The 10,391-nt window shown below is 52.7% G+C and overlaps 1 protein-coding gene across 3 annotated transcripts in view; it reads left to right on the top strand.

Moving 5' to 3' along the window:
- Nucleotides 1-3,399: 3,399 nt before the first annotated feature.
- MAPKAPK3 (MAPK activated protein kinase 3) overlaps nucleotides 3,400-10,391 on the top strand; it is a 28,565-nt gene continuing 21,573 nt past the window's right edge. For 2 of the 3 annotated variants that reach the window (XR_003585966.3, XM_015102404.3), the window contains exons 1-2: nucleotides 3,400-3,506; nucleotides 3,769-4,044. Coding sequence is in view for 2 of the 3 variants with exons in the window: in XM_015102404.3 (XP_014957890.1) it covers nucleotides 3,820-4,044 (225 nt within the window). In the remaining variant the exon portion in view is untranslated. Of the gene's footprint in view, nucleotides 3,507-3,768; nucleotides 4,045-4,277; nucleotides 9,302-10,391 lie in introns of those variants that run through there. The other variant, XM_042236164.2, reaches the window with a different exon arrangement.

Here is a 10,391-nt window from a genome sequence, read left to right as displayed (position 1 = left end):
TATAGGGGACTGGAATGCAAAAGTAGGAAGTCAAGAAACACCTGGAGTAACAGGCAAATTTGGCCTTGGAACGCGGAATGAAGCAGGGCAAAGACTAATAGAGTTTTGCCAAGAAAATGCACTGGTCATAGCAAACACCCTCTTTCAACAACACAAGAGAAGACTCTACACATGGACATCACCAGATGGTCAACACTGAAATCAGACTGATTATATTCTTTGCAGCCAAAGATGGAGAAGCTCTATACAGTCAAAACAAGACCAGGAGCTGACTGTGGCTCAGATCATGAATTCCTTATTACCAAATTCAGACTTAAATTGAAGAAAGTAGGGAAAACCGCTAGACCATTCAGGTATGACCTAAATCAAATCCCTTATGATTATACAGTGGAAGTGAGAAATAGATTTAAGGGCCTAGATCTGATAGATAGAGTGCCTGATGAATTATGGAATGAGGTTTGTGACATTGTACAGGAGATAGGGATCAAGACCATTCCCATAGAAAAGAAATGCAAAAAAGCAAAATGGCTGTCTGGGGAGGCCTTACAAATAGCTGTGAAAAGAAGAGAAGCAAAAAGCAGAGGAGAAAAGGAAAGATATAAGCACCTGAATGCAGAGTTCCAAAGAATAGCAAGAAGAGATAAGAAAGCCTTCTTCAGTGATCAATGCAAAGAAATAGAGGAAAACAACAGAATGAGAAAGACTAGAGATCTCTTCAAGAAAATTAGAGATACCAAGGGAATATTTCATGCAAAGATGGGCTCAATAAAGGACAGAAATGGTATGGACCTAACAGAAGCAGAAGATATTAAGAAGAGGTGGCAAGAATACACAGAAGAACTGTACAAAAAAGATATTCATGACCCTGATAATCACGATGGTGTGATCACTCACCTAGAGCCAGACATCCTGGAATGTGAAGTCAAGTGGGCCTTAGAAAGCATCACTACGAACAAAGCTAGTGGAGGTGATGGAATTCCAGTGGAGCTATTTCAAATCCTGAAAGATGATGCTGTGAAAGTGCTGCACTTAATATGCCAGCAAATTTGGAAAAGTCAGCAGTGGCCACAGGACTGGAAAAGGTCAGTTTTCATTCCAATTCCAAAGAAAAGCAATGGCAAAGAATGCTCAAACTACCGCACAATTGCACTCATCTCACATGCTAGTAAAGTAATGCTCAAAATTCTCCAAGCCAGCCTTCAGCAATACGTGAACCGTGAACTTTTGATGTTCAAGCTGGATTTAGAAAAGGCAGAGGAACCAGAGATCAAATTGCCAACATCTGTTGGATCATTGAAAAAGCAAGAGAGTTCCAGAAAAAACATCTATTTCTGCATTATTGACTATGCCAAAGCCTTTGATTGTGTGGATCACAATAAACTGTGGACAATTCTGAAAGAGATGGGAATACCAGACCACCTGACCTGCCTCTTGAGAAATCTGTATGCAGGCCAGGAAGCAACAGTTAGAACTGGACATGGAACAACAGACTGGTTCCAAATAGGAAAAGGAGTACGTCAAGGCTGTATATTGTCACCCTGCTTATTTAATTTCTATGCAGAGTACATCATGAGAAACACTGGGCTGGAAGAAACACAAGCTGGAATCAAGATTGCCAGGAGAAATATCAATAACCTCAGATATGCAGATGACACCACCCTTATGGCAGAAAGTGAAGAAGAACTGAAAAGCCTCTTGATGAAAGTGAAAGAGGAGAGTGAAAAAGCTGGCTTAAAGCTCAACATTCAGAAAATGAAGATCATGGCATCTGGTCCCATCACTTCATGGCAAATAGATGGGGAAACAGTGGAAACAGTGTCAGACTTTTTTTTTTTTTGGCTCCAAAATCACTGCAGATGGTGACTGCAGCCATGAAATTAAAAGATGCTTACTCCTTGGAAGAAAAGTTATGACCAACCTAGATAGCACATTCAAAAACAAAGATATTACTTTGCTGACTAAGGTCCGTCTAGTCAAGGCTATGGTTTTCCAGTGGTCATGTATGGATGTGAGAGTTGGACTGTGAAGAAGGCTGAGCGCTGAAGAATTGATGCTTTTGAACTGTGGTGCTGGAGAAGACTCCTGAGAGTCCCTTGGACTGCAAGGAGATCCAACCAGTCCATTCTGAAGGAGATCAGTCCTGGGATTTCTTTGGAAGGAATGATGCTAAAGCTGAAACTCCAGTACGTTGGCCACCTCATGCAAAGAGTTGACTCATTGGAAAAGACTTTGATGCTGGGAGGAATTGGGGGCAGGAGGAGAAGGGGACGACCGAGGATGAGATGGCTGGATGGCATCACTGACTTGATGGATGTGAATCTGAGTGAACTCTGGGAGTTGGTGATGGACAGGGAGGCCTGGCATGCTGCGATTCATGGGGTTGCAAAGAGTCGGACACGACTGAGCGACTGAACTGAACTGAACTGAACTGAACAGTCTGTGTTGGGAAAACTAGTTCAAAATATGTAAGATAATCTAAGATGGGGGCTTCCCCGGTGGCTTCCCCAGTGGCTTGGACAGTAAGGAATCCACCTGCATTGCAGGAGACCTGGGTTCGATCCCTGGGCTGGGAAGATCCCCTGGAGGAGGGCATGGCAACCCACTCCAGTATTCTTGCCTGGAGAATCCACATGGACAGAGGAGCCTGGCAGGCTGCAGTTCATGGGGTCTCAAAGAGTTGGACACGATTGAGCAACTAAGCACACAATCTAAGGTGGGCTCACAGTATAAGGGAAAACCTTTTAGCTAATAAAGAATATCTGGCACTAGGGTGGAAGGAGGAGATTTCTTAAACATGACACCAAAAGCTCAAGTCATAAGGTGAAAAGTTGATGGATATGACCAAATAGGAATTTAGGATTTCTAGTCTTAGGATGCTGTTTTCCAAGAACAAGAGATGCACAGAAGTGGAGAGATGCCAGTGCTAGAAAGATCCCAAGAGCAACCAGGAACCAGAGAGATGCGAATCTCAACAAAATTCCATTTCATTCTCCCTGTTGACAAACATTAAGACTTTATTTGGAAACCTTACACATTGTACCGGAGGGCCTTTTGGGATCTTCCAGAGAAAACACCCGATTCCAGGGGCTACCTGGGGCTCCAAGAGAAGATTTTCTGTGCTGCCACTTCCTTGATGGCTTGTACAATTGGCTGGCTGCTCGCACAGCCCACCCTGGAGCCGGCTGCTCTAGCGCTGGGTTTCCCCAGAGGCGGGCGGAGCCTGGGAGGTTTCCGCCCCCTTCTGGAAGCCACGCCCCCTATTTCTGCTGCCGCTCTAGGCGGGTCCGGCCCCGCCCCGTCCTGCCTGGGCCAGCCTGGCCCTTTAAGACTGACCCAGCCCGGCTTGTAGTCGGGGACGCGCGGGGGGAGGGGAGCGGTCACGTGGGTAGGCGGCGGCGCGACTCTCGGCTCTGCGCGCTCAGGGCCGCGGCCTCTGGCGACCCCTGTCCCTGCCCCTTACCGGCAACCACAGCCCCGTGAGCTGCCGTCAGGTCCGCCCTCGTCAGGTACGCCCTCACAGGGCTCCCCCCCACCTCCCAATCCCGGGACCTCGTGGCGCTTTCCCCTCTTGACTGGTGGCCGGGGCAGGACTCGCCTGGTGCCCCGCTTGCGTGACCACCGCCCCCTGCCGCGGGTCCGTCCTCTCCAGCAACTCGTTGCTCATTCCCAGCCCTGTCCCCGGCCCGAAGCCCGGTCCGGCTTAGGGCGTCCATGGCTGGAGTGTACTGAAGGAGTCTGAGCGGAACTCACTCTTCGTCTCTTTCCCAGGTGGCCCCGGACGCGCCAGGCTGGGGCCGCCTCTGAGCGCCCCGCGGGGCCATGGACGTGGAGACAGCAGAGGAGCAGGGGGGCCCTGCGCCCCCGTCAGGTGCACCCTGCGGACCTTGTTGCGCCGGCGCTCCCGCCCTCGGGGGGCGGCGGGAGCCCAAGAAGTACGCAGTGACCGATGACTACCAGTTGTCCAAGCAGGTGCTGGGCTTGGGTGTGAACGGCAAGGTGCTGGAGTGCTTCCACCGGCGCACTGGGCAGAAGTGTGCCCTGAAGGTCAGTGGCCCCGCGCTCCCGCATGGGCGGGGGCCCAACAGCAGCGACCTGTGGATGCGGGCTATGCCTAGGGCCTCTGTTAAGCTTCTTAGGCTAAGCATTACCGTTTCCTCCTCTTACTTGTGTGTAAAGTTGGGCTTCTGGTCCCTCTTGCTTCACAGATGGGGAAACTGAAGCTTAGTTTAGCTAAGCTCAGAATGTCCCAGGGAGCAAGGAGTGTAGTCAGCTGTGGGTATAGCCTGCTGTACCCGGAAGCAAGGAGGGAGTAACTCCTGACTCTGGGTTTCTGGCTGGGCCTGTGAGTTTGGGCCTGAGGGGGACCTGCATTCAGCTTGGCTGCTTCTTCTATGAGAAACTCTTCTGACTGGAATGGGTTTCACTTACTTTCTGCCTGAGGCTGAGTCCCCACAAAAGCTTGGGGTGGGGCTCTCCTGAGGTCCCTGCCTGCCTAGGCTGGAGTGGTGACAGTCTCCCAGGGCTGACTGGTGGGCAAGCCTGACACCCATTGCCCCTGTGGGCAGGAAGCTACTCATGGGCTCCAGATGAGTCAACCAGACCCATGTTGAAAGGGGCAGGCCCTGTCTCCGACCTGATCCACCCTGTTTCCTGGGCAGAGGGCGGGCCAGCCATCTAGCCACGTCACACCATAGACTCTCTGTGGGCCTGGTTAAGACCTCACTGATACAGTTGGATTCCCGGGAGTCTTGAGGGTGGCTGACCGAGCTATGTAGTTCTGGCTTAGGTCATACAGTTTTGAACCCAGGAACGTGCCCCATACCTCGAATCCCTTGGTGTCCTCGCTGGGAACTTCACTTAGTTGCAGCCTCTGCCAGCGACCCCTTGGATAGGTAGAGCATGGCATGGAGAGTGGCTCCTGGAGGTTAGAATACAGCTGAGGATCTTCTCATTTTACAGACCTTGCAGTTACGAGCGCGAGCCCAGAGTCCTGCAGTTGTAGCTCTAATCTTTGGCCTGCATTTGCCAGCTCCGTGTCCTTGGACTAGATCTTGGACTCTCAAAAATGAGGTTCCTCTGCTCAAGGGTTGTTAAGATAAGGAGTTGATGTGAGCTTGGAATGGAATCACGCATGTAGGGAAAGTGGTACAGGGCCTGGCACAGGCCTGGAGAGGCCACAGGACTTGCTTAGGGCACAGAGTCTGCAAGTGTCTAAGCAGGAACCTGGGCCCAGCTCCCTGTGTCTTTCCCAGTGGCACCAGGAGTGATAGAGGGGGTCATCTCCCCAGGGTGGTCTTGGAAGGGATCGTGAGGATGGGTCTGGAAGATCTCAAGCCTGGGCTGGTGAGGTTGGGTCTCAGGCACAGCTTTGCATATGAACCCAGCCGTGGAGTGGGGTTGGGAGGCCCTTCTGGAGCCCCTGGCAGGGGATTCTCCGAAGTCCTTCAGGAAAAGGGTGGCTCTTCTGAGGGGAGATGGAGCTAAGGAAGTGAGCAGTGACAATCTTCATTGTCTTCTTCAGCAGCATCTTGGCCCTTTCACTCCTGCTTGGATCAGGGTGCAGCCTGGGTGGGCAAGGGGCCATCTGAGGCCTCTTCTTAATACTGAGGTTTTGGCCCTATGAGCCAAGGCTGAGCTCCGACCACCCCGTGTGGTACTCCAGAGGCTGTGAGTGAGACAGGGATGGAGTGGGAGGCTGGAGTTCACGGGCCCAGGCAGCACTGGCTTAAGCAGGACTGGCTCTAAGCCTTTTCCCGCAGGTGCTGTGTCTAATAAGTGACCTGGGGGAACTTCTGACTGCAACAACCTTCAGAGCACCTGCTCTTGAGTCTAGGACCTCAGTGGTCCCTGTTGTGGACTGGAAAGGGGGCAGACCCAGAACAGATTCCCCTATTGTTACCCTTTAGGCTTTTTGGGTGAGCGTGGCTAGAGATGTTGGCTTGGGATCTTCGGAATTTGGTGCTAGGTTGGCCTGCAAGGGGAACATGGATTTGATGAGGCCCCCACCCCTGCACCTTCTTGTTTTTGCCACCCCCCACCCCACTCCAGTGACCAAATCCCCACCCAACTAGGCAATAAACCTTTCTGTTTATAGCCTCTGCCCCTTCACAGGAGGGCCAGGACCAGGAGACCTCAGCACATGGCCTGTCTTGGGCCCCAGGAGCTCAGTCAGTCCCTGAGTGGGTCTCAGCCCTCTCTCTGCTTCTGCCTAGCTGTCTCCCCAGTTGCCCCTGGTCAGCCTAAGCAGAGGCCCTGGGCTCTGGCCTTTCTGCTTCCCTGGACCTATATCCCTTCCCAGGCAGACCTCTCCTTGTCTTGTAATCTGGATTTGTCCAGGCCGTCTCTGCCATTTGTGGGCCAGGCCTAGTGTCCTGTCCTCTCTTCGTGCCTCTTCCTGGCCCTGTTGCTCAAAGTGATAGATAGTGCTTGGCATGAAGCCTGGAACACAGCAGACACTCATAAAACAGGAAGATCTGTGGTTGGTGTCCCTGTAGCTGTTGCTATTCTTTGGGGGCCCCAGAGAAGCAGGCTCCTCCTTCCTGGGGAGCTGGGCCTCTTCTCCTTTCCCTGAGCCCCTGACCACTTGGCCTGATCTGTCTTGGCCTCTCTCACACTCAGCGACTCTCTCCCGAGGCAGCTTCTACCCCCAGTGCCGTCATTCCAGTCTCCACACCACCCTTGGCACCTCTGTAGTCTCTTCGGCAGGAACTGGAGGGCTGCCTGCCAAGTATCTGGGGCAGGGGACTGCCTCCTACTGACCTCTTGTTTGTGATCCCTTCCAGGGCTAACTGGTTCATTGACACCCCATATCTTCAATCCTAAGTGGACACAGCCACCCCTCCACATGGAGACCCAGTCCCTCAAGCCTTATCCATGTAAGAAAGTCAGGACCTGGAGTTAGTGGTCAGAAGTCACATGACTTGATTGGGAGGGGAAATTATAGCAGAGACCAGAATTATCTCCCCTCCTGACTTTCTGCCAAGTACACGTGTGGTCCCTGGCCGCCTGGCAGGCAGAAGTGATAGTGGCAGATAAATGAAAACAAAGGCTTGTGGGAGTGAGGTTCCAGAGGGAGGGAACATATGTATACTTATGGCTGATGCATGCTGATGTGTGGCAGAAACCAACACAATATCTTAAAGCAATTATCCTTCAATTAAAAGTAAATCATAGGAAACAAAAAACAAAGGCTTGAGTAGCTTGAGGGGGTCTGCAGTAAGAGTCTTCTTTTCCATCCCTGCTGTCCAGCCTCTGGGTCCACTGAAAAATGTTAGGAGCCCCTGGGGCTCCCAGTGCCCTCCTCGTCCTGTCTTTGTCAGAGTGGAGTTTTGGGGTGTTGAATCCACATGCCAGGCGGTCCCTGTGTTGCTCCATGGGTGGGGCTGGCCTGTTGGCACTGGTGCTGTGGAGCTGGATTTGAGGCTGGGTGGGGCTGCCTGGCAGGCCAGGTACTTTCTCATTTAGCAGCTGCCACCTCTTCACCTACCACCTCCAGACCGGTCAGATCACCCTCTGCAGGGCCTCTGGTTTACACATCAGGAAGCATGTGGAGGGCTGGCTGCCTCGTACAATGGAGTCCCCACTAGTGGTTTTACTGTATTTCTCCAGGCCGCCCCTCTCTTGAAAGGAAAGAATCTCAGTAACTCAAGTACTACCAGACTCAAGTAGCCTTCTGAACTGCCAGAAGTGGGCAGTTTGTTTTTTGAAATGAGGATCTTAGGGAGAGTGTCAAACCCTCTGAAATGCAAATAGCAGGATTTGGGGACAGTTTTTAAATTATTTCTTTATTTTTCGCTATGCTGGGTCTTCATGGCTACGCAAGCTTTTTCTCTAGCTGTGACAGGTGGAGGCTACTCTCTAGTGGTGCTCAGGCTTCTCACTGCGGTGGTTTCTCTTGTGGCAGAGCACGGACTCTAGGGCTCACAGGCTTCAGTAGTTGCGGACTCAATAGTTGTGGTGCCCAGGCTTAGCTGCCCTGTGGCACGTGGGATCTTCCCGAATCAGGGGTAGAAACCATGTCCCCTGCATTGGCAGGCAGATTCTCTTCCACTCAGCCACCAGGAAAGTCCCAGAGGGGATTGTTTTGAGATGCTTCTGGCCCTGCCCAGCCGGCCTCACTCAGTTTCAGCAGCTGTGCTCCGAGCCTGCTGTCAGGATCTCCTCTGCTGGGACTTTCAGAATCATTTTCCCACCCCAGCCAGGAACTGATGCCATCTCTCCAGGCTTCAGGCCTTGATGTTGTCGGGTCTGATACTCCCAGGAATGGCTGACAGTCTTCCAGAGTGTTTTGTCTGCCAGGCCCTGGCCCTGTGCACAATACACGTATCTTACCTAACTCTTTTCATTCCCATTTTATGGATGAAGACACTGATACTCAGAGAGGTGATCCACTTGCCCAAGATGGCCGGCTGGTGTGTGGCAGGACTGGGACATGTGTCTAGGCAGTTTGACCTCAGAGTCTTGGTGCCTAACTCACCTCATGCCTCATGCAAGTCTGTGGGGACATCGGAGGGTCTCTGACACTTGGCTCCTGGAAGAAGGCTAACAGCGTCATCCATGACCGCACTGGGCCCCAGGTGATCCTGCTGCTGTTTGCTTGCATCTGTCCAGCTCTCCTCATTGTGCAGGGTGCTATGCTTGGGAGTAGACAGGTGGTGGTTCCCCCTAGCAAAGCCAGTGCACAGGGCCCGTGCTAGCTGTGGGACTGCCTCAGAAAGGGTGTATGGTTCATCTCAAGCCTTGTGAGTCTCAGACAAGCCCAGCCCAGCAAAAGTCCAGGGTGCCACAGGCAGGAAGTTAGATTGGTGAGTGGGCGAGAGGAAACTGTCAGGACTGGGCCAGCCAGGGGAGGTTTCCTGGAAGAGACTGCCGGCTTTCATGCAGGCCTCTGGTCTGAGAAAAATGTGGATGACAGAGGAGGACACGGGGTGTGTATGTGTGTGACAACATGCCTGGTTTGCACAACTCAGCACTTGCTGTGAGTACTGCTTCCCCACTCCCAGTCTTGTGTCCTTGTAGGATATGCTCATCTCAGCAAGTGGTGTCCAGGCCCTAACAAACTCTGGGGAGCTGTGGAGGGACCAAAGGGCCCTGTGGAAGAAGAGGCAGTTATGTAGGGTTTGAAGGATTGGGGAAAGGTCAGCGGTGGCTCTCCTTCGCCATTTGTCACAACTCAGATTCATACGTCATCCCACTAAACTAGAAAGCGAAATTGAAAGTGTTAGTTGCTCAGTCGTGTCCGACTCTTTTCGACCTCATGGGCTGCAGCCGACCAGGCTCCCCTGTCCATGGGATTTCCCAGGTAAGAGTACTAGAGTACGTTGGCACTTCCTTCTGCAGGGGTCTTCTCAACCCAGGGATCGAACCCGGGTCTCCCGCATTGAGGCGTCTGTCTGTCTTTGGTGCCCTTCCTCACTAGGTGGACAGAAACCCACCCTCCTTCTCCCAGAACTTTCTTTCGTAGTGTCACCAGGACCCTTGTGGAATGCTATTTCCAGAGATGCTGTAGGGACTTCGGGGTCACGTGGGTTATTGTTCAGCCCAGAGCCTAGTCTCCCTGACAACAGAGGTCTGTTACGTGTCTGCCTGGTCCCCAGGTTGGCACTTGGGGAAGTTGCTCTCCTACTCGGATCCCTCATCTTCCTCTCCCAGGGCCTCCTTGGGACATCCTCGTAGGAGGCCCCTGTGAGGGTGCAGCAGGTGGAGCGTCTGCCTTTGCAGGCCCCCAGCCTCATCTGGTCCCAGCCTGGCAACTGGCTGCCATGTGTCCAAAGGCGATGGCCACCAAGCAAGGACTGGAGACAGCGGTTGTCCCTGGGTGAGGCGCCTTGCCAGCACACCTGTGCTGTGAAAGTGGGTGCCAGGCCCTACCTGGATGGGCGGGTCTGCTGCTCTAGAGGTAGGGAGACCACAGCCCCAGTCAGCTCCCACAGGCTCCCACCTTTTCTCAGGAGAACTTTGCTGCCCTCCCTCCCGCCTCTTTGGGGCCTTGTGTGGCTTCACATGAGGGGCTGCCTGGGCTTGAGAGAGGACCAGACTCTGGGCTTCCTTCCGCCTTCTCCCCGAGTAACCTTGGAAAAAGACAGAGGATTTTTTGCAAAACAATTGTCTTTGTAGCAAGGGGCTTGAATATGTGGTGGCAAGCAGAAGTTGGTCTTGGTGGCTAACATCCCCAGGATCCTGCCGTGAGACAGCAAGAGCCTGTAGGTGCAGGGCTCTCATTTGAGGCGGCCTGAGTACATTTCTTTGTTGTTGTTCAGCCACTCAGTCGTGTCCGACTCTTTGCGACCCCATGGACTGCAGTATGCCAGGCTTCCCTGTCCTTCACCATCTCCTGGAGCTTGCTCAGATTCATGTTCATTGAGTCGGTGATGCCATCCAACCATCTCCTC

The sequence above is a fragment of the Ovis aries genome, chromosome 19, assembly GCF_016772045.2.
Source record: "Ovis aries strain OAR_USU_Benz2616 breed Rambouillet chromosome 19, ARS-UI_Ramb_v3.0, whole genome shotgun sequence".
Taxonomy (NCBI): Eukaryota; Metazoa; Chordata; class Mammalia; order Artiodactyla; family Bovidae; genus Ovis; species Ovis aries.
This window is presented reverse-complemented; position numbering and strand designations above follow the sequence as displayed.